The 26077-nt window shown below is 49.0% G+C and overlaps 9 protein-coding genes; 4 read left to right on the top strand and 5 right to left on the bottom strand.

Moving 5' to 3' along the window:
- Window positions 1–458: 458 nt before the first annotated feature.
- FFUJ_02350 (related to thioredoxin reductase) lies at window positions 459–1682 on the top strand (the record flags this gene model as incomplete). XM_023574069.1 has 3 exons in its annotated part: window positions 459–681; window positions 746–1573; window positions 1627–1682. The coding sequence occupies 3 exons, from the start codon at window positions 459–461 to the stop codon at window positions 1680–1682; spliced, it is 1107 nt and encodes a 368-aa protein (XP_023427492.1).
- A 304-nt stretch (window positions 1683–1986) lies between these two features.
- FFUJ_02349 (related to transcription co-repressor GAL80) lies at window positions 1987–3190 on the bottom strand (the record flags this gene model as incomplete). XM_023574068.1 has 2 exons in its annotated part: window positions 1987–2549; window positions 2596–3190. The coding sequence occupies 2 exons, from the start codon at window positions 3188–3190 to the stop codon at window positions 1987–1989; spliced, it is 1158 nt and encodes a 385-aa protein (XP_023427491.1).
- A 1377-nt stretch (window positions 3191–4567) lies between these two features.
- On the top strand, window positions 4568–9689 carry FFUJ_02348 (related to ABC transporter; the record flags this gene model as incomplete). XM_023574067.1 has 11 exons in its annotated part: window positions 4568–5420; window positions 5468–6190; window positions 6234–6487; window positions 6532–7587; window positions 7634–7666; window positions 7715–8083; window positions 8130–8601; window positions 8651–8791; window positions 8841–9044; window positions 9091–9206; window positions 9255–9689. The coding sequence occupies 11 exons, from the start codon at window positions 4568–4570 to the stop codon at window positions 9687–9689; spliced, it is 4656 nt and encodes a 1551-aa protein (XP_023427490.1).
- Window positions 9690–12065: 2376 nt separating this feature from the next.
- On the top strand, window positions 12066–13010 carry FFUJ_02347 (uncharacterized protein; the record flags this gene model as incomplete). The annotated part of the gene is made up of 1 exon (XM_023574066.1): window positions 12066–13010. The coding sequence occupies one exon, from the start codon at window positions 12066–12068 to the stop codon at window positions 13008–13010; it is 945 nt and encodes a 314-aa protein (XP_023427489.1).
- Window positions 13011–13697: 687 nt separating this feature from the next.
- On the bottom strand, window positions 13698–15673 carry FFUJ_02346 (related to multidrug resistant protein; the record flags this gene model as incomplete). XM_023574065.1 has 4 exons in its annotated part: window positions 13698–13870; window positions 13922–14230; window positions 14279–15362; window positions 15413–15673. 4 exons carry the CDS (start codon window positions 15671–15673, stop codon window positions 13698–13700), a joined length of 1827 nt encoding a protein of 608 aa, XP_023427488.1.
- Window positions 15674–17931: 2258 nt separating this feature from the next.
- FFUJ_02345 (related to citrate lyase beta subunit) lies at window positions 17932–19567 on the bottom strand (the record flags this gene model as incomplete). XM_023574064.1 has 5 exons in its annotated part: window positions 17932–18129; window positions 18167–18400; window positions 18440–18496; window positions 18575–19282; window positions 19358–19567. 5 exons carry the CDS (start codon window positions 19565–19567, stop codon window positions 17932–17934), a joined length of 1407 nt encoding a protein of 468 aa, XP_023427487.1.
- A 399-nt stretch (window positions 19568–19966) lies between these two features.
- On the top strand, window positions 19967–22643 carry FFUJ_02344 (related to positive activator of transcription; the record flags this gene model as incomplete). XM_023574063.1 has 8 exons in its annotated part: window positions 19967–20196; window positions 20255–20304; window positions 20363–21207; window positions 21263–21387; window positions 21441–21589; window positions 21645–21856; window positions 21914–22091; window positions 22147–22643. 8 exons carry the CDS (start codon window positions 19967–19969, stop codon window positions 22641–22643), a joined length of 2286 nt encoding a protein of 761 aa, XP_023427486.1.
- Window positions 22644–22683: 40 nt separating this feature from the next.
- FFUJ_02343 (uncharacterized protein) lies at window positions 22684–23793 on the bottom strand (the record flags this gene model as incomplete). XM_023574061.1 has 3 exons in its annotated part: window positions 22684–23042; window positions 23086–23195; window positions 23246–23793. The coding sequence occupies 3 exons, from the start codon at window positions 23791–23793 to the stop codon at window positions 22684–22686; spliced, it is 1017 nt and encodes a 338-aa protein (XP_023427485.1).
- A 331-nt stretch (window positions 23794–24124) lies between these two features.
- FFUJ_02342 (related to isovaleryl-CoA dehydrogenase) lies at window positions 24125–25462 on the bottom strand (the record flags this gene model as incomplete). Its single annotated transcript, XM_023574060.1, has 1 exon — window positions 24125–25462. The coding sequence occupies one exon, from the start codon at window positions 25460–25462 to the stop codon at window positions 24125–24127; it is 1338 nt and encodes a 445-aa protein (XP_023427484.1).
- Between the last annotated feature and the right edge of the window lie 615 nt (window positions 25463–26077).

Below are 26077 nucleotides of genomic sequence, written 5' to 3'. Positions count from 1 at the left end.
GGGTGTTTGAGACACCGATCTCAACACCGGATACCCTAAAGTCATCATAAATTTATATAAACTACGTCAACTTCTAGAGTCTCGATAACGATATATACTAATTTAGTATAGCTTTATAAACTTTAGGGAGAATTTCTCATAAAACTTTTATAATTGAGAAGAAATCATAAATTGAGTCAATGTTAGTTCATGCTGAAACATCAAGGTACCTTACCTAACGTCACCACAAACGCCTATAAATGGTCTTGGCAGGTATGCAATTCAATATCCTTTACCTTTACGTTTTTGCATTGATATGATTGCTTGGCTTGGCGTGTCATTTTCGGTTGAGACTTGTGGCTGAGAGCTTAAATCACCACCAAAAACTTAGATCCTCTCCACGTCGAGTACTTGTATTTATGTAGATATCATGCCCACCCAAAAGACATTGCCTTTCCATACTCACCCTCATCCTCACGATGCTGTTTTTTCTCCTAGCCCTCCTCTTTGTGGCCAACGCCCTCGTCATCAATCATCCTCATCCCCGTGAAGACTGGGATGCCATCGTCATCGGAGGCGGTCCAGCTGGTCTTTCTGCCTTGAGCGGTCTCGCAAGAGTGCGCAGGCGTGTTCTTCTCATCGATTCGGGAGAATATAGGAATGGCCAAACGACACATATGCATGATGTTATCGGCTGGGACGGTAAGCAGCCCAACTCATCTATCTAGCCTCTTAGATTCAAGGAATTGATTGGCTTGGTCAATAGGTGTTCAGCCAGCCTATTTCCGTCACGAAGCCCGCCGTCTCCTCAAGCACTACAAGACCGTTAAGATGATAAACGGAACTGTAATCGATATAAAACGCCTCCCTGGCAACAACACACGCTTCTCCGTCTCCCTTGAACATAACCCCAACTCAATCATGCAAAAGGGCAAAGGATTTTCAGCGCGCAAAATCGTTATCGCAACTGGTCTAAAAGACATTCTGCCCTCCACGCCCGGGATCACGGAGAATTGGGGCAGGGGGATTTACTCGTGCCCCTGGTGCGACGGCCACGAGTACGCCGACCAGCCCCTCGGTCTTTTGTGCCCCCTCGACAAAGTGGCCATCTACGTCAGAAAAATCCTCACGCTGGACACCGACATCGTCGCTTTCGTCAACGGGACTGACAACGATGAGATGAGGAGAGTGGCTGACGCGCAATTTCCACAGTGGGAGGAGTATCTAAATCTGCACAACGTGACGATCGATAACCGCACCATTACATCTCTCGTGCGTCTCAAGGAAGGCGAAGAAGTGGATAAGGAGCCCCGGAAGCCCTCCGTTCCGAAGGACGACCTCTTCCGTGTGCACTTCACAGAGGGTGAGCCCGTGCAGCGCGTTGCCTTCCTCTCGAGCTTCCCCAGCAGACAGCGATCGGATATCGGAGAAAAAGCCGGTGTTGTGCTGACGAAGGGGAAGTTGGGGGTTATCAGCGGCACCATGCTCACGAGCGTGCCCGGTATTTATGCTATAGGCGATGCGAATTATGGCAGTGTGCCTAATGTCCCGCATGCGATGTTTACAGGGAAGAGAGCCGCTGTGGCAATTCATGGTAAGTACCTACTAAAGCTCTTTTAGATGAAGCTGTGTGCTGATTATGTGTAGTGGCGCTTGAGATCGAGAAGCAGGCTGCGGAGCTTGCGGAAATAACAGAGTCCTAAGTTTACTTCAATTTATATAACTTATGTAAAGATTTATGTAACTTGATAAGTTTATGATGAGTTTAGGGTGGCTGACGCTAAAATAAGACGATATTTTGAGAAATACATGGTCAAGATCACAAGGGTACTAGTCATGACGTTGAATATTGTCGATTTCAGCATAAAGTGGCTTTGATACAGCAAGCCACATCCCATCTGCACCTTGTTGTCCAATATAAACACACTAATAGGTGTTCCTCTCTAACGGGCACGGTATAATAATTGCTCATTAATTAAGAAAGCCAAAACTGATCAAAGTTGGAACTCAAACGCCTCTATCCTCATCCCACCGCCCAAGCAACCCCTCAAGCTGCTGATGCCTCTTCAGCGCCTCCTCAAAACTAACTAGACCATCCTTCTCCCTACCCGCAAACGCCTCATAAACAGCCGCCACGCCCCTCGCCAGCAGCGGAATATCCTGCTGCCACTCCTCCCACTTCCACTCAACCTGCTCCACAACATCCCTCTCAAAATCATGTACTTCAATAACAACAGGCTTCTCATAAGCCGAAGCGCCATGGAGTGTCGTGCCGGTAAAGACTTGTACTCTGATCTCGCCCTTTTCGCCGGCGATGGCTATACTCAGGTGAGGGGAGCCAGGGAAGGGTTGACCGCGGCGGAAGCGGACGAGGACGGCGGCGTCTTTCTGGGCGATGGAGGATTCGGAGAGACGGCCTGTGGCGAGGATGAGGTCTGGGACGTTGGAGGTCGTTGTATGGGTTATTTCGTTGGTTTTGGGATCGCGGACGCGGATGTTGGGACGTTGGTTGTGGAGAGTGCTTTTGAAGTTGGTGATGTCTCCGATGATGGACTGGAACTGATCAAAGACTGACTTGTTAGCTTCTACTGAAACTCTTTGAAGGTGGTGACTTACTGTGTCCGAGACCAATGGTAAAGATATTACCCCCAACAGCCCGCTGGGTAAAATACTCCAAACTCGACGGTAGTATCTCCCTATCATTCGTCCCTCCAGATGCATACAACTCTGCACTAACAACCTTGCCAATCCGCCCTTCTTCGATAATCTCTCTCAGCTTCTTAATCGGCGGCGCATACCGTCCCTGCAACCCAACAATCGTCTTCACTCCCTTCTCCCTCGCCGCATCAACAAGTTCCCTCGCATGCTGAACATCCTGCGCAAGCGGCCACTCCACGTATAAATCCTTGCCGGCTTTCACACTGGGAAGAGCACTTGAATGGTGAACATCAACACGCGTAGCTACAACGACCAACTCGACGTCTTTATCACCGGCTAAATCTTCTGGTGTACCGTAGGCCTTGGTCTCGGGTGGGAGATTGTAGTGCACTATAGCGTTCTTGGCAGCCTGGAGGGAAGAGTTTTGGAGGGCGACGATTTGGTACTTTGAGCGGCCGAGGGGTGAGTTCAGGTACTGGAGATGGGTGTTTGACGCCCATGACGTCTTGGCGGAGGATGAGAGGCCGACAATGGCTGTGCGAATTGGGGCCATGGTGGGTTATTTTAGGATAGTTAAGATTATAGTTTGTTTATTGTTTCAGGTGAAGGCTTTTGGGTTGATTTGGGGGTTTTTATATCTTGAAATGATGTTGTTGGTGTTGGAGATGGTGTCATTGTGATTTCTAATCGTTGATTTGTAAGGCGAGATCATTGGTGAGACTGATGTGCTCAGATGCAACTCAATGCGGAATTCAATTGGCTAGAGATGAGTTGTAAGATATTTCTAAAAGGAATAATAACGTCTGACAGTTAGAAGGTCTATTGCAGTGCATTCTGTTTGGGAGGTCGAGTTCGCGTTAATTGACAGCCAACCAATCAGATTTAGGTGAGGTTGACTACCAAACATCCATGGATGTGCATAGCATCCCTGAACAGACTTGACCATATTCTGACAACAAACTCCAGAGTTAGGAGTCAAACTGAACCATGGTGATCCTTTCATACATTACTTATCCCTTCACAGCCTCCTCTTGTTCAATGTCACTGGCCCCCTCGGCAAAGTCCCAAACACCAAGATCCCACTGCCGAGCATTCGCCCTACCGTCAATCCTACATCGTAAAAGGGCGACCAATCACCTCTCCAAATCATGAGATGCAACGTGGAAACCATGTCCAACTCCCTCCAAACGGCAGCAATTCCGCTTCGTGTACCTGAATGCAACGTTCACCTACCGACACGCGCAAGCTAAGCCCATACAGTAAATCACCGAACTACCTCCAACCAATAAACCCAGAATGATCTGATAAAACTAAAACAAATCCTCGATAGTTTGTTCTAGTGCTCCTCTTTGTTTTAGCTTGTGATAGTGGAACCCGTCAGGGCAACGTCAAGGTGGTGGCTGAGCAGCAAAAAGCGCACGTACCCACCAGTTTCACATCCTTTCAATACGAGAAATCATTTTTCCATCGCTAGGGGATGAAGTCGTCGTCACGATCTGGACTACTCTCTTAGGGCTGCAGGAACTTATTCTGAGCTTGAGTGAAGTATGCCTAACTCAGAGTCAGCCTTGTCTCCACAACTCAATTTAATTTCCCTTTAACCTTCTTATTATAGACTCTCTGGTGACATTATGTAAACAGACCTCGATGAAACTGGACGCACGTAAGTCTACTAACTCGTTTAAGAAGGCAGTTACTGTGATAATGCATCTGGCCTCATTGTGAAAAAATTCACGAGACACCAGGGAGACAAGATTGGTTGGTCACATACCTATACCTATCCAGCTGTTATGTTTTCTTTCACCCCTAGCTCCGAGGGCCACTATGACTTTCAATTCGTCCAGAGGCAGCCCAAGTAATCGCGGATATGTATATAGTGCCTAACATAATCATATCATGAATATCCTCATCCTTCACACATTCTCGAATCATGTTCTCATCCACAAGACTATGGTTCCGGCAACTGCAAGCCCTGACAAGGAAAATCTTCCTGATTGCACTCGTCAAGCACTGGCTCTCAACACTCCTCCGAGCTCTCCTAATCCCCGTCCTGATTCTCGTTCTAGTCCTCCAAATCCAGAACTTCACAGGCGATGGAAGCAGGTATGGCGTTGGAGAGCCATCTCCCATCCCAAGCCTTGCTGAGACTCTTCCCTCTGAGACAAAACTTGTTTTCGTGCAGGGTTCGAACGCGGGGTCTGATGTTGGTGGTGTTATTACCAAGATCAAAGATGGGCTGAAGGGGACTGTTGAAGTTGCTGATAGTGAAGCTGATTTACGAAAACGATGTCCCACGAGTTTAAGCGGTGTAACGAATTGCTACGCTGCTGTTATTTTCAACGATTCACCTCTTAGTAAAGCGGGTAACAAGACGTGGAGTTACACCATCAGGGTTAGTTCAGCACGAGCATCAACCAAATTCGACATCACGACGCCTTCCAAGAACCACTACGCACCGCTCCAACTCGCCGTCGAAAACGCCATCACGAACTCAACCACGACTCCGAATAATTACATGTTTACTCGGATAACACAAGATCAAGCTGCTGAGATAAAGCGTCGTAACTTTGCGGCGACTATGGTCGGCGGTTTTGGAATCGTGTGTTTTCTGAGTATGATTTCGTCGGTGTTTCATATCATCGGCATGATATCGACTGAGAGAGAGGCGGGTATGGCGCAGTTGATTGATGTGATGACGGGTGGTGCTGCGTCGGCGAGGGTGTTGAGTTATCTTATTGCTTTTAATATCATCTACCTACCTAGTTGGATAATCTTTGGAGCTTGTAAGTACAACATATTATCGTCCCGTCTAATCTGCTAACGATAGTAGTGTATGCAGCCCTCCTTGTCCCAACCTCGAACGCCGGTATCATCATCCTCTGGCAGATCCTCTCCGGGCTATCCCTCACAAGCATGAGTGTCTTTGCAGCCACCATCAACATCCGATATACCGCCATCTCCATGGTCATCGTCTTAATGCTCCTCGCCACCCTCTGCGAAATCCTCGACTCGAAACCCGAAAACGTTCCAGCGCTTATCGTCCTAATACTATCTGCAATCTTCCCAAGTTCGAATTACATCTTCTTCCTGAACCAACTCTGTCGAAACGAAGCCCAAGGTCTCGCAACGAACATCTCTAAACCAGCCCCCCATCAACCTCGCATATACGAAGTTACAGTATCTATGTTATGGGGGCTGCTCCTCTTCACCATAGTGTTCTACCCCTTGTTAGCTATTGTTATTGAGAAGTGGTCTCATGGTGTTAGCAACAAAGGTAGAAAGTTCGCAAGCGCCAACACGACCGATAATCCAACGGCTCTTGAGATCGTGGACCTCACAAAAACATATAAACCTTCGCTTTGGAGACGATGCTGCCGAAGAGCTCGTCCCACGATAGCTGTCAACTCACTTAGCTTTTCCATGCAGAGGAAGCAAGTCTTGTGTCTTCTTGGTATTAATGGTTCTGGCAAGACAACAACACTGGGTTTGATTGCTGGTACACAAAAGCTCACAAGTGGCTCGATAAATGTCAATGCCCCTCGCTCAAACCTTGGTAAGTCTATCATCACGACCTAGCTCTTGAACTAACTCGCAAGGCATCTGTCCTCAACGCAACATCCACTGGCCCGAGCTTTCGGTCCTCGAACACGGTAGACTTTGGGCCATGATGAAAGGCGGAGCAACAGATCCCCAATCTCTTGACACCCTTGTCGAATCCTGCGACCTCTCCCTAAAGAAGCACAGTCCTGTCGGGACACTCAGCGGAGGTCAGATGAGAAAGGTCCAAATGCTATGTATGTTAGCAGGCGGCAGTTCAATCTGCCTCATGGACGAAGTAACCACCGGTATGGTACGTAAATCCGTCAAATTACACTGCACTCACTAACGGTATAGGACCCTGTCTCTCGAAGAGCAATGTGGAACATCATCCTTGCCGAACGTCAGAAGCGAAGTCTTATCCTCACGACCCATTTCCTCGATGAATGCGAAGTTTTAGCCGATCAGGTTGTCATTGTATCGCACGGCCACGTCAAGTGTCAGGGTTCAACGGCAGCACTGAAGAATCTCCACGGAGGAGGTTATCGCGTACATTTACCCGGCGTTCAGAATCCACCGGATACACCGTATGCTACGACTGTGCACCAAGGGCAGACTGTGTTTAACACTCCTGATTCGACATCTGCTGCAGCGCTTTTGACGTCCCTACAAGCAGCGGGATACTCCGATACTTCATTAAGTGGACCTACTATGGAAGATGTCTTCCTCAAGGTCGCCGATGAAGGTGATGACGACGATGTTGGAACTTCTGACCGGAGTCCTTTTCTGGAAGGGAACGAAACACCGGACAGTCAGCTCAGTTCAGGGACGCAAGCTTCGTTCCTCCAACAACTCTCAGCTCTCCTCGTCAAGCGTCTTTTAGTTCTCAAGAGAGGCTTCTGGTGGTATATTCTCGCTTTCGCGATTCCACTAATCTTCACACCCGTCTTTAGCGCCATGGCCAACGATCCCACTCCCTTCCAACCAACACCCTGCGTATCAACCGACTCATCCATCCTCGACGAACCATGGCCCATAGCTCTTCGCCCGAACGGCTACTATGATCTCGCAGGTTCCGATAATATCACCATGCTTGTTGGTCCAAACACTCTCAACAAGACTCTCTTTCGCTCATTGTCAAAGTATCCTATCGGGAAGGAGTACGACATGAAGGCCTACCAAGAACAGTTCAAGTTTCAAGATGACTATGATGCTTTCTTGAAACAAATTCGTGATAAGCCGAGACAACTTGTACCCGGAGCGCTGTACATGGATGGGAAGGATAAAGATACGCTTGCGTATAACGCCGAGCATGGGGCTGATGGATCGATGTTGATGCTGAATATGTGGAGTCAGCTGAAGAGTGAAACTCCAATTTCTCTTTCTTTTGCATACTTCAGCTCTTCCATACCGGTATGTGACCCTATGTTTTGTCTGGGCTCGCTGACCATATAAATAGTCTGACCCTGGCCCTGGCATGTTTCTCGCTATCGTAGGTCACTTTTCACCTGTTGAGTTGATTAACACTAATGTCTCCTAGTTACTCACCGTCCTGCATGTCCTCTACCCGGCCTTCTTCGCTCTATACCCTGCGTACGAACGACTTCGAAAGATTCGAACCCTACAATACTCCAACTCGATCCAACCTCTTGCGCTATGGACATCCCACATCATTGTCGACATAGTCTTTGTTATTCTCATCTCCTGCCTATCAACCTTATTTATCTCTTTGATTATTCTCAAGTGGTACGGCGCTTGGCATCTCTTCCCTGTTATGCTTCTGTACGGCTTTGCAATGATGCTCTGGTGTTATATAATCTCCCTATTTGCTCGGTCAGAACTCGCGTCTTTTGGCATATCATTCTGTGTTTCGCTTTTGATGTTTGGTATTTCCGTCGCAGGACTCATGGTATGTCACTTCACCTATCCCAAGAAAACGCATGCTGACTTGTCAGATTGCCTCTGTCAACCAAAACCCAGGCAATAGATCTTCATCCATGGACACAGCGGTGTTCATTCTTGGTCTTATCTTCCCTGTCGCCAACCTCTTCCGCGCCATGGTCGTCGGCCTCAACGTCTGGGCCGCAGGATGTCGTGGTGATGCAGTGATAAGCTATCCCGGCAACATCCATGCCTACGGTGGCCCGGTTCTTCTCCTCTGCATTCAAGTCGCATATTTGTTTGCTCTTTTGTTGTTACTTGACGGAAGAACATGGACTTTCCGAACTTTGTGGGCAGAGCATGTCGTGCCGCTGTATCAGAGGAGGAGGATCAGCGGGAAGGATGCTCACATTGAGATGGCGCCGATGACAAAGTCTCGAGGCATGAGTGGGAACCTGGTAGATGTTGATCAGATTTATAAGTCATTTTGTGGTAATGTTGCTGTTGATGGTGTATCGCTCACTATGGCGAAGGGCGAGTTATTGGGTAAGTGCTGTACGCGACCCCCGTCTCCAACTCAACTAACACCAAACAGCGCTTCTTGGGCCAAATGGAGCCGGCAAGACGACTACTATCAATATGATGCGAGGTGAAGTTCGCCCAGATTACGGCAACATCTACATCAAGGGCGTGGATATGCAGAAGGATACTCGAGCAGGGCGACAGAGCATTGGCTGTAAGCACCGACATATGTTAGACCTTTTCACCTACTGATCACTTTATAGATTGCCCACAGTTTGACGCCTTGGATCAAATCACTGTCCGCCAACAGCTCGCTTTTTACGCTCGCGTTAAGGGTATCGCAGATGTTCAGAGGAACGTCAACTTGGTCATGTCCAAGGTTGGATTGAGGCCTCACGCCGATAAGCTGACATCTCGGTTATCTGGCGGGAACAAGCGAAAGTTGAGTCTGGCTATTGCGTTGCTAGGTATGATATATCGCCTAACACCACCGAACAAAACTGACAAGTACAGGCAACCCGCCAATCCTCATCCTGGATGAACCGAGTTCAGCGATGGACCCTATAGCTAAACGCGACATGTGGGCTATGCTATCCGGCATTTCATCAAGCCGCTCAGTTCTATTGACGGTAGGTGCCTACCCTCTCAGATTCTATCAAAGTATTAATAGTTTGCAGACACACTCGATGGAAGAAGCAGATATGCTAGCAACACGCGTCGCAATCCTTTCAAAACGCATCCTCGCCGCTGGCACAATCCAGGAACTCCGCAACAGACACAGCAACTCCTACGAAGTACACTTGGTACTAGAATCAGCACCATCCTCTGACCAGATGGAAATGCAAAAGGTCGAAGCATGGATTCGCAAGACGTTTCCAGGTGCTAACTTTAGAGGGTTGAGTCTGGGCGGACAATTCCGTTTCAGTATACCGGCTAATAGCACTGCCGATGAGGCCTTTGCTGCGTCGCAGAATAGAAAGGGCCAGGTTGTTGAGGTGATTGAGACTTTGGAGCACCATAAGAAGAGTATGGGTGTTGTGCATTATACTGTTAGTATGGGGACTTTGGAGATGATATTCTTGAAGATTATCGAGGACTATATTTTGTATTAGCCTGTTAATCATAGCCATCTAGCGTTTCGTTCAGCAATCTGCTTTCAATTATTAATAACTGAAGGAATATATCCAATGTATAACTCTATAGATTCGCATAACCTTACGTGCCTGGAATCTTTCTGGGATATCTGACAGAAATCATCCGACATCGGGATATACGGACCGGAACGGGCTCATCCGTTCCGTGGATGGTGTCCAAGACAGGATATGCAGCCATCATATCAATTGACTGAAATCGCGATGACCGACAAGATCAAGCTTGCAACCAAGACCAATGGCTAGAAACTCGCATATGCCCCGATGTCATAATAGAAAGCTATAGAACCCAAGCCCCGGGTAGGAACGGGCCGCATTCCAGCATCAGTCTCCTTTGAACGACATGCTCTGTCGGAGGGGTAAAGAGGGGTTTAGAAACCTGTCTCATACCGTCGATCATGCGAACTGTCACAGCTGAAAGCTTCACAGTGAGACAGTGTGATGAGCGCGCTTATGATGAACCGTGGGTTGTACTTTGCTTCCTCTGCCGTCTTTTGTCGCACTATTGAAGTAAGCTATGCTGGAGAAATCGAATTTCCAAGGTTGCTTGAATGTAATCAAGCGCTGTGCGCGTGTGTGACTGATAACAATTCAACCTGCTTGGACAGAGTCTCCTCGTAGGGCTTAGATTATTTCAATCTACTGTATGTTTTACCTATTATTGAACATCCATTTCAGCGTTTCGGGCCTCAAAAAGTCGAATCTGGGAGGTATCGTCAAACTCTAGGCCGCAAATCAACCATCCCTTACAGGTATAGCTGAACAAGTTTATACAGTGCAGGATGTCTTACATGGACTACATATGCGCATTTAATGACCGGTGGCGCAAATTCAAGGCTGAGACACGGCACATCCGTGAGGTATTCATATATATGCCTTCACCGCAAGACGCCAACATCTCAATTTGACGCCAGGAGAAATGGCATCTCAGTACCAATGAGAAGACAAAAGAATTTTCAAAAAGAGCAAAGAATGGAGATGGAAGAAGAAAGGTTGTAATAGTCCCGACTACTGCCACTGATACTATCTGTCTCGCGAGGCTACAAAGACTGAGCCGTCGGTTATGAACATTGATCATAGAAACATTGCGGCAAAGTATTGTGTTAAAGAGGGCGAGAACCTTGAGCTTGATATTATTATTGGTTAAGGCCAGCGGCTAAGAAAGGTAAGGGTGAACAGGCGAGGGCTGGAATCAGTACTGGCATCTTAGTATGGCAATATACATCTCACTTAGGTTGCAACGCTCGTGCTGTTTCTCCAAGCTCTAAACGTTTAAGCTTCATTCAACAACAAGTCTCACCGACCACTCCCGGTTTATTGCCGTGGAAATCCATGACTCGCTGTGACAATGTGAAGAGACGCAGGAGCATGATACATTCATTTGATTTATGGTCTAACTGACTCATGTACTCGAACAACCCAGCCAATATCAGTATCGGTTTAGGACGCGCTGCAATCGTAAAGGGACCCTGCTGCTCAAATTTTTCTAATCGCAATTTGGTGGCTGCACGTGGCTGGCTGAGCTAACGGAAACAACTTAGCTAGTTCTGCCAATTATTTCGAAATAGCGGCATTTTTCTCTCAGCTGGGCTCGCTTAGGTTTTGCTTTTTTAGACCAAAAATTACCGTCTTGCGCTTTAACTTCTTCCTACGAGCTCTTGTCTGAGTTTCATTATGCAGACTTTAGCTAGTGCCTTTAATTGCTCATGGTGAAGGTGCCTATTTGCCATTTGCCTCTCTATTGCTCTGACTTGAGTTAAGCTTATCTTTATACGTGGCCAAGCTAAAGGGCAGTAGTGAAAACGCTAGTCGCAGACTATCGATCGCTTGAAGAGTAAAGCAAATTAAGTCAGGTCAGTGTATTTCCGTTATCCCCTGCTTTCCGTCGCCCTGAGGGTGATCTAGGTGCCCGATTGGTGAGAATTTGAGTTAACAGATCACATCATGCGCCTTACACGAAGTCAGGGTATGGAGGAAAGGCCCTGACCCGACTTACCAGGGGCTACTCCGTAGCTCCTGTGATATTTATAATCATCCAGAGATGACTCTTCCATCCATCAGCTCTAAGGTTGTTGCCCTTCGTTCTCACATGTCTCTTGTTTGAGGGACTGTCGCTCGTTACGTCCTCGTCACTCTTTACAAGCCCCGTCACTCGTTAAGAAATATGCATTCCAAGAAACTTTTGTCTTTGGCCTTGAGCCTTTTTGTAGTGGAGTCGGTAGTAGCCGGTCCCTGCAAGCCGAGGACTTCCTCTGCCAGTATGTCCATTTGCATCCGTAAACTGCCGTTCAAGATGAGAACTCTCGTTGACTTGTCCCAGCTTCTATGGCCTCAACTATGCTCACTGGATCTACGACCGCGATCTTCCCCGTGTCATCCACCACGGATACCAGTGTGGCAGTTATTGAGACCAGTACTACCGCCGAAACCAGCGAGACTGACACCGAGACTTCTACGACACTTTTGACCAGCACCACGGCTGCATCAGTGGACACTACCACTACTGGAGAGGGAACAGCTACAGCAATTGAGACTACCACAGCCGCCGAGTCTGGAACTACAGCTACCACTGAGGCTGTAACCACGACCGGGGAGGCAACCACCACAAAGGCTCAGACAACCACCACAGCAGAGGCCGAGACTACTACTACAGAGGCCGCTACTACAACAACCGCCGCAGACCCCGGCTGTGCCCAAACCATACTCCTAGCCAATCCCACTCCGATCTTTGACGCACAGAATGGTAGATATGATGATTTCAACACCGGCGTCACTGCACCTTTCCCCATCGAGTTCTTTGGCGCTGCCTCAAGCAGTGTCTACGTCAGCACGAACGGCTTTCTATCACTAGACTCGGGCTCGAATTCTTATGCCAATACCGGATTGCCCACCGAAAGCATCCCGAGTAATAGCATCATGCCTTACTGGGAAGATCTCCTGATCACCGAGGGCACCTGTAACACGGGCATCTTCTACGATGTCTATGAAACCGCCCGCGGCAGCACCTTCACCATCGAGTATAATGTTGGCAGTCTTCAGCCTTCGCTGATAGGAACCGGTGAGCACTTCTCGGTCAGTTTCTACGAGGACCATCCCGGCTTGGTCAGGTTTGAGTACTATCAGACTACAAAACATGGTTCGAGCGCAACTATTGGTCTGCAGAGTGGGGAGATGTTCTCCCAATTCTCTTTCAACCAGGAAAACTCTGTCCCTGATCAGTACTTCATTGAGATTGAAACGACCGAAGGAGGAGGCGCACTCACCCGAACAGGTTCTCTGTAAGAGGTGCTTAGACAATGGTAAAACATACGGAGGAAGAGGAAGGAAACATGGTATGACATGTAATTAGATTTAATTCTCTCTTGTATTAGCAATACCTTTGGTACCGTCAAAAAACGAGGTGCCCTGACCCCTTGTGGGTTTGTTTAGGCTTGCAACGATGCACAGGTATGTTCTCAGCAAATACTATTGTAATTTAGAGCGGTAGGTTCACTGTTTTTAGTGATATAATTTTCCACATCTCTCACCGAGCTTTAATCTAATGAAGGATTCCATTAAAAGTTCGAGTCCTAAAATAGCACTCATCATGACAAAGTTACCCCTTGAAACTTTAGACTCATCGCCTATTTCGACCCTTTAAAAGCTTAAAGAAGCATTATGTTGACGTAACTAATGCAAACCAGGCCCTACCCAGACACTGTTCGACTGGCTTTTCCGAGGAGTACACGATATAATGACATAGGTACATTTACTGTACCGACATCATAGGACATTGGAGGGGAAGTCTCCCACACCATGCTTAAGCAAGGGATCGTCACTCATTGCTTCTTATTATGATTAATTCACAGTTATTGGATATTTAAATGCTAAAGTATAAAATGTACAATTCATGAAGCTCGTTTTCAGCAGGGTATCATTCAGAAAATAGCCAACATTCTGTTACCAAGTTTGCAAACACCACCATCCCTTCTAGTAATGCTTGCTGTTGCGACGGCTCGCCGACGGTGTACCCCTGGGAGTTCCACGAGGCGTAACACGACTCTCGCCGAAGAAACGGTTGGAGTTACTGTACTGGCGTCCATAACTTGGGCGAGCAGCAACGGGGGGACGCTCAACGTCGGACGTTCCAGTGGCAGTGGAGCCTAATAAGTCGTTAGTATACCATTCTACAGAGTAACGTTCAATAGACTTACTCCTTCGTCGAGCATCGTAGGCAACGCTTCCGCGACGTCCCTGCTCAACGTTCTCTTGGCGCTCACCAGCGAGACGCTGGGCGAAAGGCGATCGTGCTCGAAGAGCTGGGCCCTTCCAGTAGATGACATAAACAGCGACAACAAGAACGAAAGAGATACAGAAGAGAATTGTCGATGCATATTCGAGATTCTTGCCGGATGAAGCGCCGATGTTGCTAAAGAATGGCGTGGCGGGGACGGTGAGAATACCAGCGAGGAAATCTCGAGCCCAACCATTGCCTCCAGTGGCTGAAGCAGAGTAGGGACCATCTAGATGTTGTCAGTTGAGACCTTACAATTGAAAGCGAGTAGACTTACAGGCACAGATCATGTAGTCAATAGTCGCCATGTAGATGGCATAGTTCGCGATACCGACAATGGCAGCAAAGATCAAAGAGCCAATCCAATGAATGGGGGGGCCCTGGATCGTCCAGGCAAAGCCAATCAGTCCGATAGGCAAGCAAGGTGCAGTGTAGAGCAGGAACCACAGACGCGACTCGTACTGTGCACGCTCGTCATTCGGTTTCTCCCGTCGCTCCTTGATGTTCTTCTTGATAGCAGGAATGAACGCCAACCAAGCAATGACATAGCCAACACCGATAGCAAGGAATGTCAGGCCAATCTGAACAGCATCGAAATCCCATTGCTTGTAAACCAGAGCGAACGACTGGATAAACATGAAGATGAGAGCGTCGGAGAAACCGGAGAGGAGAGAAAGGACAAGGACAATGGGCTCTGTGAGGAACATCTTGAAGGGACGGGTCCATGTGATGAGGATCTCCTTGGCGGAGAAACGCTCACGGAAGGGAACGAGTTCATCAGGGCCCCAGAAGTTGGCGTTTGTCTCCTTTCTGCGCTTCTTAGCGATGCGGTTCATGAGAATCGTGCTTCGTGTCTCGGGAACAGTGAGGAAGTGAACAATCTGAACGAATCCACCGAGAATAAGCTGGATCCAGATTGACCAGCGCCAATGGAGGTACTGTTCACAGAAACCACCAACAATAGGTCCAAGAACCGAACCGCCGACCGAAGAAAAGACAACATATGCAACAGCGTATTGCTGGTGGTCAGACTCCCACATATCAGCGATCATACCGAGCGTGACGGAGCCACCAGCGGATGAAAGACCACCGAGCGCACGACCAACCATGATGGTAGCGAAATTGGGAGCCAGTGCGACGGGGAGTTGCCAAATGTTGACAAGGAAGAGAGATGCCTGCATGATGGGCCATCGACCGAATTCCTCAGACCAGGGAGCCCAGAGCTCACAGCCGAAGGCGTAGAGGACGAGGAAGATCATGGCACCGCAGCGGGCGGCTTGGGCGCTAACGTTGAATTCTTCGGAGATGCCTGGGATGGCGTTGGAGTAGAGGGAGGTGTTGAAGTTCATGGATACTTGGACCTATGAGTCATTAGCCAGGAGCCAAAACACCAAGGCTTGAGCAAACTTACCCAGAAGATGACGGTGAGGATGTACCACTTCTTCCACTTGGGGAACGAGTAGCCCAACTCATCGTAGCAATCATCCTCGGTGATTTCATACTTGTCGTAGGTCCCCAGCTTCTCTAGCCCAGCACCGTTAGCATTGTGCGTTCTCTCATCGCCGCTATGGTCCGTAGAACCATCCAAGTTCTGCTGGAGCCGCGAGTTAGCGACGTGCAGGTCATCCTGATTGATGACCTGCGGCGGATCGTCTGAGAAGTGAGTCGGCATATTGAACAACTACCAGAGTTATGGTACGTCTGAAGTTTAAGCTTGTTGGCAAAATGGGGGTGACGGTGGATATTTAAAAAGCTGGGGGATCACCAGTTTGACAAGAACAAAACTTGGGAGAATCCACTCTTGACATCACCGATGCGTCCCCCCAGATGGTGGTGTAGTCTACGTGGGGAAGACAGAGGAGTTTGGGATTGTGTGCCGTTGTAGCCGACGCAAAGAAAGAGATCAGCAGTCAAGGATGAGATTTGCACATATTACGGGGTGTTTGGATGGCCTAGAGGAGACAAGCTTAGTGATGTGGTTATTCCATCACGCAGCTAATTTGCTGATCAGAGACTCATCCAACACTGCTGCAGTGCAGTTTGAACTCGGCCGAGTCAGGTTCAGCAATGACGTCGTGGCAAACAAAAGGATTTCAGCCAACCAACAAACTAGTAGTCTAATAGGTTCAAGCGTTCATCGCTCTTCCAATCGGTCTAACCGCTAGAGTCCACAACCAGGCAGCACAATTCTTGATAAACTTTTGTCCCCACAATGACATGACTTCATCGAAGGAGGCTCGAGGTTTTTTCAGTTTAGGTCCTGCTTATTTCCCGCGTTTATTGCGTCACAGTGCACCATCTCCAGTTAATCCCTGTAAATTCTTACAGCTCGGAGGGTTTAACTCGCCAGGCTTGCTGCTGGTTCTTGATGGCCAAGCAGAGATCCCGAAGAAGCCGTCCTGGGCGATCGATCGTTTTTTGCGTCTGGGCAGCTGAATTCTCGGCTTTTCTTCTTGGCGGGTTCGGAATTAACAAACTGGAATAATGTCATCACTAACTAAGGGAACTCCAACTGAACTGGGTGTTTTTGGCACGCGACAGACCCAATTTGGGGCTCCGCCGGGGAACGACTCGTGATTCTCCACCAGCAAGTTTTTTTTTTTTTCGCTTCAGAGCCAAGGGCACGGTGCATGACGGACCGCAGAGCCTCCATCACGATATTAATTCCGGGAGTTTATGGCGCGATTTGTTGTAAACTATGGTTTCTTATTACCGGTTTGTTTTCTAGAACGAAGAATACATGTTGCAATGGCTATGGGGACTGAACCATTCTTGGCGACGAAACGTTTCATCTGGACTGGTTGCTGCATCTGATACTTGATTGATTACCTGGCGCGACGATTGAGCCTGAGGGCATTTATCTTCTACCTTTCGTCAGCTTGTTGTGACTACACTTACCAATTGTGAAGTTGATTCTGCATCCTTATGTAGATAATCTTCTGCAGCCCAAGTAATTGACTTCATCTTCATCCGATCACCGTTGTTCTCCAGTTCCCATCGGCCCAATTCTCGGCCTTCTACTCCACGGGGATCTCTCCCCAGCGGAGTATCTGTGGATTCAATGACACGGGGTAACAACTTTTATTTCGCTGCCTATTTCAGTGGACCCTGTTTACCTAAAATGTCGTGAAAAATCTTCTGATTCAGTATCACGAGATCCAGCTTTGGTGTTGAGGCTTTTTTTTGCTTGGCGATAACTACCGAAGCGCGTCGATCGCAAATTTCCCGCTGAGCCGGTTTACCGTTTTCGGAAGGCTTGGGAGGTCGAGAGGGCGCCAAGCTTGAATCGATTTGTGTCAATCTTCCGCTCTAGGGTGAGCAGCCCAGCCTGGTTATTTACAAACCAAAAGATGCTGGTGTTTTCAGTTGGAGATCGGGCGCGCACTACAGGCAGGATAATAATATCTCTTTTTAGCTTATGCAATCGAGAGGTCTATTCCTAGAAGAATCCTGGGCAAGTTGAATTATACATCGGTATCTCATTAATTCATGTTAACTCCAAGGTCTCGGCATCTTCACTATGCTGAGGAGAAAGCACTCATTGATGATGTGTTTAATGTTCAGAACTAGATAACAAAGCACCTTGAGACTCAAATGCTGAGTCCGGCGCTCTAAAATACAACACAACTCGAGCCCATGGCTGGTTTCTTGTTGCAACTACACCATGCGAACTTTTGTTACTAGCTGCCTGTTAGAAAGGACAATAAACTATTTGATGAGAAGTCTCTATCTTTCTTAGATGTATGCCGTTACTGACATTGCTCCTCAATTGAGCCTGCAGTGAACTGTTCTCAACAACTAAGTCTGTTCCCGTCGGATTGTACGGAGCAAGAAGCCATGCTTAGTCCAAAGGGCAATTCCAGTAGCCTCTTCAGTCAATATTACCTTATTTGGCCCTAGGGAAAGGATCTAGTTTCATTATGATCACTGTCACTCTAGCTCTCTGGTCATGTTTGCTTGTCCTAGATTAGTTGCTTGCCCTAGATTAGTCGTTACCACCATGGATAGCTGAGCCTCGACCGTCTGTGTTACTCCATCTATCTGCCTCGTGACCATGTCACTGTCTCCCTCGATTTCGATCTTGCCAGCCTGCGTAGCCTGTGGCCAATTCAGGAAGCCGGCAAGTAACTATCCTGTTTGACCAAATTCATTATCTATGGCCTACTTGCCCAAGAGAGCCAGGTTTGACATTTCCTCTCTTGCCTCGGCCTGAAGCAGTCTTGCAACTACCAAGGGCTCCATGGAGTCTGCCTGCTCCCATTGCAATTGCGGTTCCGAGGACATCCTGGCATTTGGGCGGTCCTGCAGAAACGGCAACAATCTCCTCAGCTGGCTGCCTGTGTTCCTGCAACCTAACCGCGTCTTCCACAGACAGCTCATCGAACGGATTGAGCGATTGCTTGACAGCTAATCATATGTAAGCGAGACCACGACTTACATATCGCTGACTACTACCAAGTCGAAGTATCTGTTTCTGCATGCAAGGCATACAGATCTCCACAAGATGTCACACAATAGTTCAAAACTACCAGCATCACAATGATCTGTTAGTCTTCTTCTCCAAGGAACCGACCTTGCATCTTGCGATGTGTGTGCCGACATCTTTGCCGCATGCCCTAGCCCTATCCAGCAATGCCGTGGCCGCCTTGACAACAGGCGCATCAATCATGCACCCATTGAGTTTCCAAGCGCCTCTGCCCTGTTTCTGCGACTCTATATCCCCCCCAAAAACCTCTAACGCCCATTTTACTTCCTTAGTAGATGGGCCGAAGGCACGCTGAATGGCCTCGACCTGAGAAGGATGGATGGCTTGTTTGCCGGTAAAGCCAAGGCTTCGGCCCTCTCTACTTTCCTCTTCCAAAGAGGTGCCATGGGCCACATCTACAGACACCATGTCGATGATGGAAGGAAGATTATAGGCTCGACACGCCTTGACGACTGTGGATCGTGCAAAGAGAACTTCCCGTCGATCTGGAAGTTTCGAAAGCCCGACGTTAGCCATGAAATCTTCGGCAGCAAAACCGAGTCCTACTAATCCCAATCGTTGACCTGCATGGCATATGCTTGATACATTGGCAAGGCCCAGGGCAGATTCAATCAAGTCTATAACATGTAAGAGCCGTGACCGAGGTGCATTTCCCGTCTGCTGGGAAGACTCGGTCATTGGAGGCCTAAAGAGTACCCTTTGAGGGGCAACATGACGGATGACATCGGCAACGAAATGCAAATCTGCTGTAGACTGAACCTTGGGCACGACGATTGTATCGAGGTCATCCACGCTCTTGAGCATATTTTGTTTAAGTGTTAGCATAGCACAGTACAGCACGCAAGGGGCAGATAGAGATCCAACTCATACCGCTTGAATATCTTGTAGTGCAAGACCAGTCTCCACTCCATTGATGCGCACAGCTACCTCTTTCGGCCCTCGGACAGACCTTTGCATGGCGTCTGCGGCAATATGATCTGCGACCAATCCCCTAGCCAGCTCTTTGGACTCGGTGGCGACAGAATCCTCGAGGTCATATATGACAGAGTCAATGGAAAGATTGCTCGACTTGGTAAGCATTTTCTGCGACGAGCCAGGGACTAGACCCAGGTGGGCCTTGTCTGCTGCGTAGCATCAATACAAGGAAAAGTCGCTATATCGCACACACCATACAGTAATGCCCGACGAAGATGAGTTGAAAGCGACATTGCTGAGATACACGAACAAGAAGAATACTCTGATATTCACATTTCCAGTCTAGCACAATAAGAGACCAAGATGTATATCATATTCGGGTCACTGTTACCAAATCGGGTAAGCCTGTTTCGGCAACGACATCCGATGATGCCGGAGTTAGAGTAGCTCCCGGATCCGGTCCAAAGCGGACACGTCTGTCAAAAGCCGAATGGGCAAGCTTTATTGACCTTGATACGTCGGCACTCCGTTGCCGATATTTCGGAAGTCATTGATCGCCTAGGTATGGATGAGACGCTAATCCAAGACGGCCCCGGGCTGGAACAGAGACCGCCGCCGACCAAGCCCAGACGCGGTGACGGCGTCGGCATCGGCCCGCGCACCTCCACAGCTTGCCTCATGTGCCGTGACAAGAAAGTCAAGTGCTCCGGTACGCGGCCTTGCGTATACTGCGTCAAGCGTGGCCTAGACTGTGTTTTTACTCGGCCGTCTCGGCGGAGACTCTATTCAGTCACGTAAGCTGCATCCATTGCATACCTAGTTCGAAAGATGGCGCTCTGCTGACTGCACCAGCCACATACGAAATCTGGAAGAGAGAGTGGCACAGTACGAAAGTCGTGACGGTACCTGACATCGCATCACATCGCATTTCCCTGCTTTAGGCTGCTGACTTAATCAAAGATGTGAGCCAAGCAGGCTCCGGGCAGCCTGCCTCTGCACACAGCTTGCCATCTCCTGCAGCTCAGAGACCGCCTTCATTGTCCGAAACCCATGTACAAGGTGATGTTTCACGCAATGGCAAACATACGCAACAGCAACAGCAGCAGCCGTCACTATCTCCTCGATCTCCACATCATGAGGTTCTCGAACCCGTAGTGACGACATTGAGCCCAAGACCAACCCGGGAACCGACAGGTAAGCCAAGCATCATCGCTTTCTTGCGTCCATCAGACCGTGCTCACTATTCGATCTCTCTTTACCCAGCTCTTACGCCTGGAACCTCTCTCTCTTCGAGCGACACGTTTAGCTCCGAGCTAAGAACCCTCTTGATTGAACGATCGAGGCCAAACCCAGGACCAGTCTCTGCTCGGCCTGCTGATACTACTCCACGATCCATCTGCCAGAGCCGGCTAGGTATAGACAAGATCAAGTACTGGCCTACAGAAGACGACGCGCATAGCATGCTGAACATTGTCGTCCTGAACGTGGGCATATCACAGCAGCTCTTTGACGTTAGAACCTTCTCAGATAATCTATTCTCCCTCTTTAATGATAGCGCCGCTGATACTGGAGTGACCGAGCTATGGTATGCTGAGTGTCTCCTGGTCTTTGCAATCGGGAGGCTTCTTCAAGCCAAGTGGGATGACATGTCTAAGCCACCGGGCGATGAGTTCTTTCACGAGGCGCTCAAGCGCATGCCCGATCTCAGTAGCCTACGAAAGCAAGGAGTCTTGGGCATCGAACTGATGGGACTGTCGGCCCTCTACCTACAAATCGCAGACCGAAAAGAGGACGCTTATCTCTACGTCAGTAATTGACTGTAACCCTAAAGTCTACAAACTGAAACTTACACTGTTGCAGGCGAGCTCAGCCCTCCGTCTATCGTTGGGTCTTTCTCTCCACAAGTCTGGATCTTACAGAAGTCAAAGGCGTTCGGAAGCTGTGCATCGAAACCGGCTCTGGTGGTCGATCTACATGCAGGAACGGTATGTCATCCTTGACTATAGTATAGTATCGCCATGCCCTGACGCCATAGCAGAAGACTTGCAGCTGCTGTAGGCTTCCCCATGTCCATTTCAGACACGGAAATTACTGCATCCCAGCCCGCGGATCATATCGGATACCAATCTGCTGCTGCCATCGCTGTTAACGCAAAGCTGGCTCAGATCACAGGCCGCATCACCACCAGTTAGTCAACATGTGCGCCTACGCGTCTAGATGCACCGCACTGACCTTTTTCGAGCCATCTACTCTCAGAGCAATCAGGAGGAGGCAACTTTCATCAAGGAAGTACAGGACATCCTACAGTCGCTCCGCAAGATCGAAAATGAGATGCCAGCGGAAATTTCAGGCGGATCAAACCCTACCGAACTCATACTTCACGAGGCACCGTTGTCCAGCTCACAACTGTCATCGGCAAGGACAACTGCATCCCTCCATTTGACGGTTAATCAGGTAAAGACCCTGCCGTGTTGATCTAGCCTGCTGTGGAGTTTAATTGACTGGCGGTAGAACATCATATACGCAGTGCGGCCGATCCTCTTGTATATGGCTCGTAACAGCTTCAGCGGAGGAAACGACTTGTACACATCCATGAGCCCTGCTCTTCGCCGCCTTGCAGATACATGCGTCGAAGCAGCCCGCAAGAGCTTGGTCATTCTTCATGGTCTATGCAAACAAGACATTATTGGTGCGCATATTTATCTTTGCTTATCCGACTGTCTGCTGACAACCTTCACATCCAGCCAAGCATGCGTTCCTTGATCTCGACTGTCTCTTTTCCACCGGCTTTATCTTCGTTCTCGCAGTCATCATCAACTCTGACAAAGCTCAGGCCTATCAAGGTATCGAGAGTGTCCGGAGCATCCTGACGCATCTCTCCAACCTAGGCAATAGAGCTGCTACGAAGCGTCTGGCTGAGATCGATCAGATGTGCACCAGCCTAACTCTTGAGACAGAGACGCCAGATGTCGAGGCTGCACAGCCACAAATGCTTATGCAACCATTTTCTTTTCAGGCGTCGGGAGCTGCGCCCATTGCGTCGAGTGAGCCACAAGACCAGGACCTGACGAGTGAGAATGCCCTTGGAGAACAAGATGCCGTCATGGCCGGTGCACAAGACCTTGGCGACATCGTGCTCGAGGGTGAAGACGACCTCTACTGGATTTATCACAATCCATCATTGTCACTCACGGGCGTAGAACAATTGGATTGGGAGACTTTGGAAAATCACATGGTGTAATTTACTCACATGGATCAGTCGTCCGCTCAGCCACCATCTATCATTCTGAAATCTTCCCTTTCATACACAATGTGCCCTCCCTTTCCACTAGAACCTCGACATCTCCCTTGGACTGCCCCTCAGGACTAGTCTTCACCGTATAGCGCTCGCCCGAGTAAAGAGGCGACAGTGCTCTGTATGTAATCTCGCTTGGTCCTGTGCCGTCAGGAACGGCGTGGACGTCACGCCAATAATCAAGCAAATTGATAAGATTGAGCGGACCATGCACTACAAGGCCTCGATGCCTCTCAACTCCCTGACTCCAGGCCGCATCATAATGTATTCTATGCGCGTTGAACGTCAGCGCCGAGAAGCGGAAGAGAGATATGGGAGACCACGTCATCTGGCGCTCTGGATACCCTGGCTAATATTAGCAAGAGCCTCGCTGTCGCGGCTAGCATACCTTTCGGCGAGTGCTGCGTAGTTTGAACATTTGTTTGTACTGTTACCAGGCTGGTAGGCACAGTAGTATTCTCCAGAGGCTCTGGGAGCTCTGTGCGGAATACCCAAGACCTAATATCTTTCTTAACATGAGTCGCCATTGGTAAACAAGGATGGTTCACCTTTGGTCGGTAAGAGAGAGTCCCTGTGAGCCCCAAAACTCTTTCTCAATAGTGACGACTATCATTTCGGTTCCATCCCGACTTTTCTTTGGCTCAGCAGCAAGCAAACGGGTGCGCTCCTCAACTTCCTCGCCAACGCGCAAGGGACAGTTTTTGGCCCACTGCATGCATCCTCCCGCCCACATGCGTCGCGTGAAGGGCGCCGGAGCATTGAAACTGCGATCCGTTCCGTCTACTCCCAACTCAAATTCTGTTCCGTTGGGAGTGAAATAGACCAGATGGTAGCCCGCTGGCAGGACCGTGCCGTTAGCTGGTGCTGTTTCGGCAATGTCATGACCAGGGTGAAGATATCGTCGGTTGAGAGTTAAGCTGAGCTTCTGGAGCTGGTTGCCGTCTAGGACTTGTCGACGCGTCATGACGCGATCTTTGAGTCGGCTCAAGAGCTGTTGGGCAACATCCGAGCCCAGAGTGCTTGCAGATCGCCTTTGAGAGCTGCGGCATCCCAGGCGGAGTGGATTGCCAAGACGTGAGGTGGTGAATAGTTTCATGGCTGATAAGGTGCGATCAATTTACTTCTCATGGCGAGGAGTCATCCAAATCTTATGTGGTGGATTAGCGTCCAGTGACCTGGCAGCTTCGGCTCCGGAATCCCGAAGTCGGCTGTTAGTGCTGGGCGAGAAAGCCTCATTTACCGAGATCAATATTACAAGACTCTAGCTTGTTCTGAAAGACCAAATACACAAATACAAGGGCACCTTTACGTTTCACAAAGAGATTAGCAAGGTCTTCGGTCGGATATAACAACAGGCTGCTTAGTCATCCTTGCTCAAGATGCGACAAAACACATAATGTATTATTCAGAGCCTAAGCTTGCTAGCCCTAATAGCTACGAGGAAGCGCCAGAACCTTCTCGCTGATGTAATTAAGAATCATTTCGCGGCTAACAGGGGCGATGCGTGGGACAAGGCACTCTCTGAACCACCGTTCCACGTCGTACTCAGCCGCATATCCCATACCACCATGCGTCAGGACAGCCCGTTCGCAGGCTGTGAAGGCCGCCTCAGCTGCCATATACTTGGCACTGTTACATGCCACGCCCACAGAAGCAGGACTTATCTTTGCATCGGGGGAGGAGTCCTCTTTGCTGCTGTCGTCGTAGAGTCTGGCGGCATGGTAGGTCATAAGCTTGGCGGCCTCAAGCTTCATATATGCATCTGCGAGTGGGTGTGCTATAGCTTGATTTTGGCCGATGGGACGCTGGAAGACAGTTCGGTCCCTAGCATACTCGGCCGCCTTGTTTAAAGCTGCGTACCCAAGACCAAGAGCCTCGCCAGCCAAAAGACAACGCTCGGCATTCATGCCATGCAGGATAATCTTGAAGCCCTGTCCTTCATCTCCGATGAGGCTGTCAGCAGGAATGCTATAATTGTCAAAGAAGACCTCATTTGCATCAACAGCTTTTCCTCCCATTTTTCTAATCTTGCGCAGGTCTAGGCCTTGCTGGTCTCTGTTGAGATCGATGCAGAAAAGAGATAATCCCTGGCTCGGCTTCTTCGGGTCCAATGGAGCAGTTCGCGCCAAAAGAATCATCTTGGATGCGACTTGGGCGCAGGTGATCCAGATCTTTTGGCCGCTAACGCTATAGGAGCCATCTGGTTGTTTGGTAGCCGTGGTGGTCAGCCGTAATGTGTCGAGACCACTATTAGGCTCTGTGACACCGAAACAAACCCGCCATTTGCCTTGGATGATGTTGGGTATTGTGCTTTGCAGCTGCTTCTCTGTGCCGAATTTTGCTAAGGGCTGCGTGGCATAGACATTCGCATGGATCGCCTGGGCGCCTGCCATGCCAGCGCCGCTCTCGGTAATGGTTTGCATCATCATGACCGCCTCGGAGATGCCTAGTCCTGCACCGCCGAGGGCCTCGGGGAGGGCTATGCCCAGCCAACCGTCCTTGGCAAGGGCAGCATGGAAGTCTTGAGGATCCTGTTCGGCCTGATCTCTTTCCTGCCAGTAGGTATTGGGAAAATTGGAACACAGCTGACTGACAGCTTCTCGAACAGTCAATTGCGTATCTGAGAAGCCGCTCGTGTCCATAAGGCGTCTCGAGCAGGTGGCAGAAAATGAGCGCCTGGCGAATCCATGGGGCGGACTTCGCCACAAGGAGGGGCTGCAACTACCCTTGACACGCTGTAGTGCCCTTGCGGTTGATTGTGACATTTCTGATGGCTTCAAGAGGGATTTGGTACTCGCGACTGGACTAGATACTGCGCCGAATGGCTCGCAGTAGCATGTGCTTTTAATGTCGGAGTTAGCTGAGCTCGGCTCCTGGACCCGAGTGTGGCGAAGTCTAACCGAATATGGTAATACCCGAGACTTGCATATCCGGCTTCGGATATGGCAGCCATTACATATCTTCAGGCGTCTCATGCCCGAAAGACTCAAGAGCAAATAGAACAGCAGGACTCTACCGTATAAACTCGTAGAATTAGGTGGTGCCTATAGATACTGCACTAAGTAAAGTCACTATAGTTATTTAGCGCATGACGCTATTTAGTAAGATGTTAAATCTTTATTTAGCTTATAGCTAATCAGAGGGCCTAAATCTAGCTAAAATGACCTACAGGCGCTACCCAATTTCATGAGTTTTTATGGTGCTTCTTGAGGCAGCATTGCAGGGTAGGTTGGGGCAATCGAGTTGTTCTTGTCATATTCTGGGATCGACGCAAGCATCCCTGATATTGGTGGAAAGACGGCAGCGCACGCATATGGCTCTAGATCGCGACTACTAGGATATCTACAACCTCATAATCACTCACATGAAAGGAAGATAAG

This window comes from Fusarium fujikuroi, chromosome FFUJ_chr03 (assembly GCF_900079805.1).
Source record: "Fusarium fujikuroi IMI 58289 draft genome, chromosome FFUJ_chr03".
NCBI lineage: Eukaryota > Fungi > Ascomycota > Sordariomycetes > Hypocreales > Nectriaceae > Fusarium > Fusarium fujikuroi.
The sequence above is the reverse complement of the archived record's forward strand: the minus strand, read 5'-3'. Positions and strand labels throughout refer to the sequence as shown.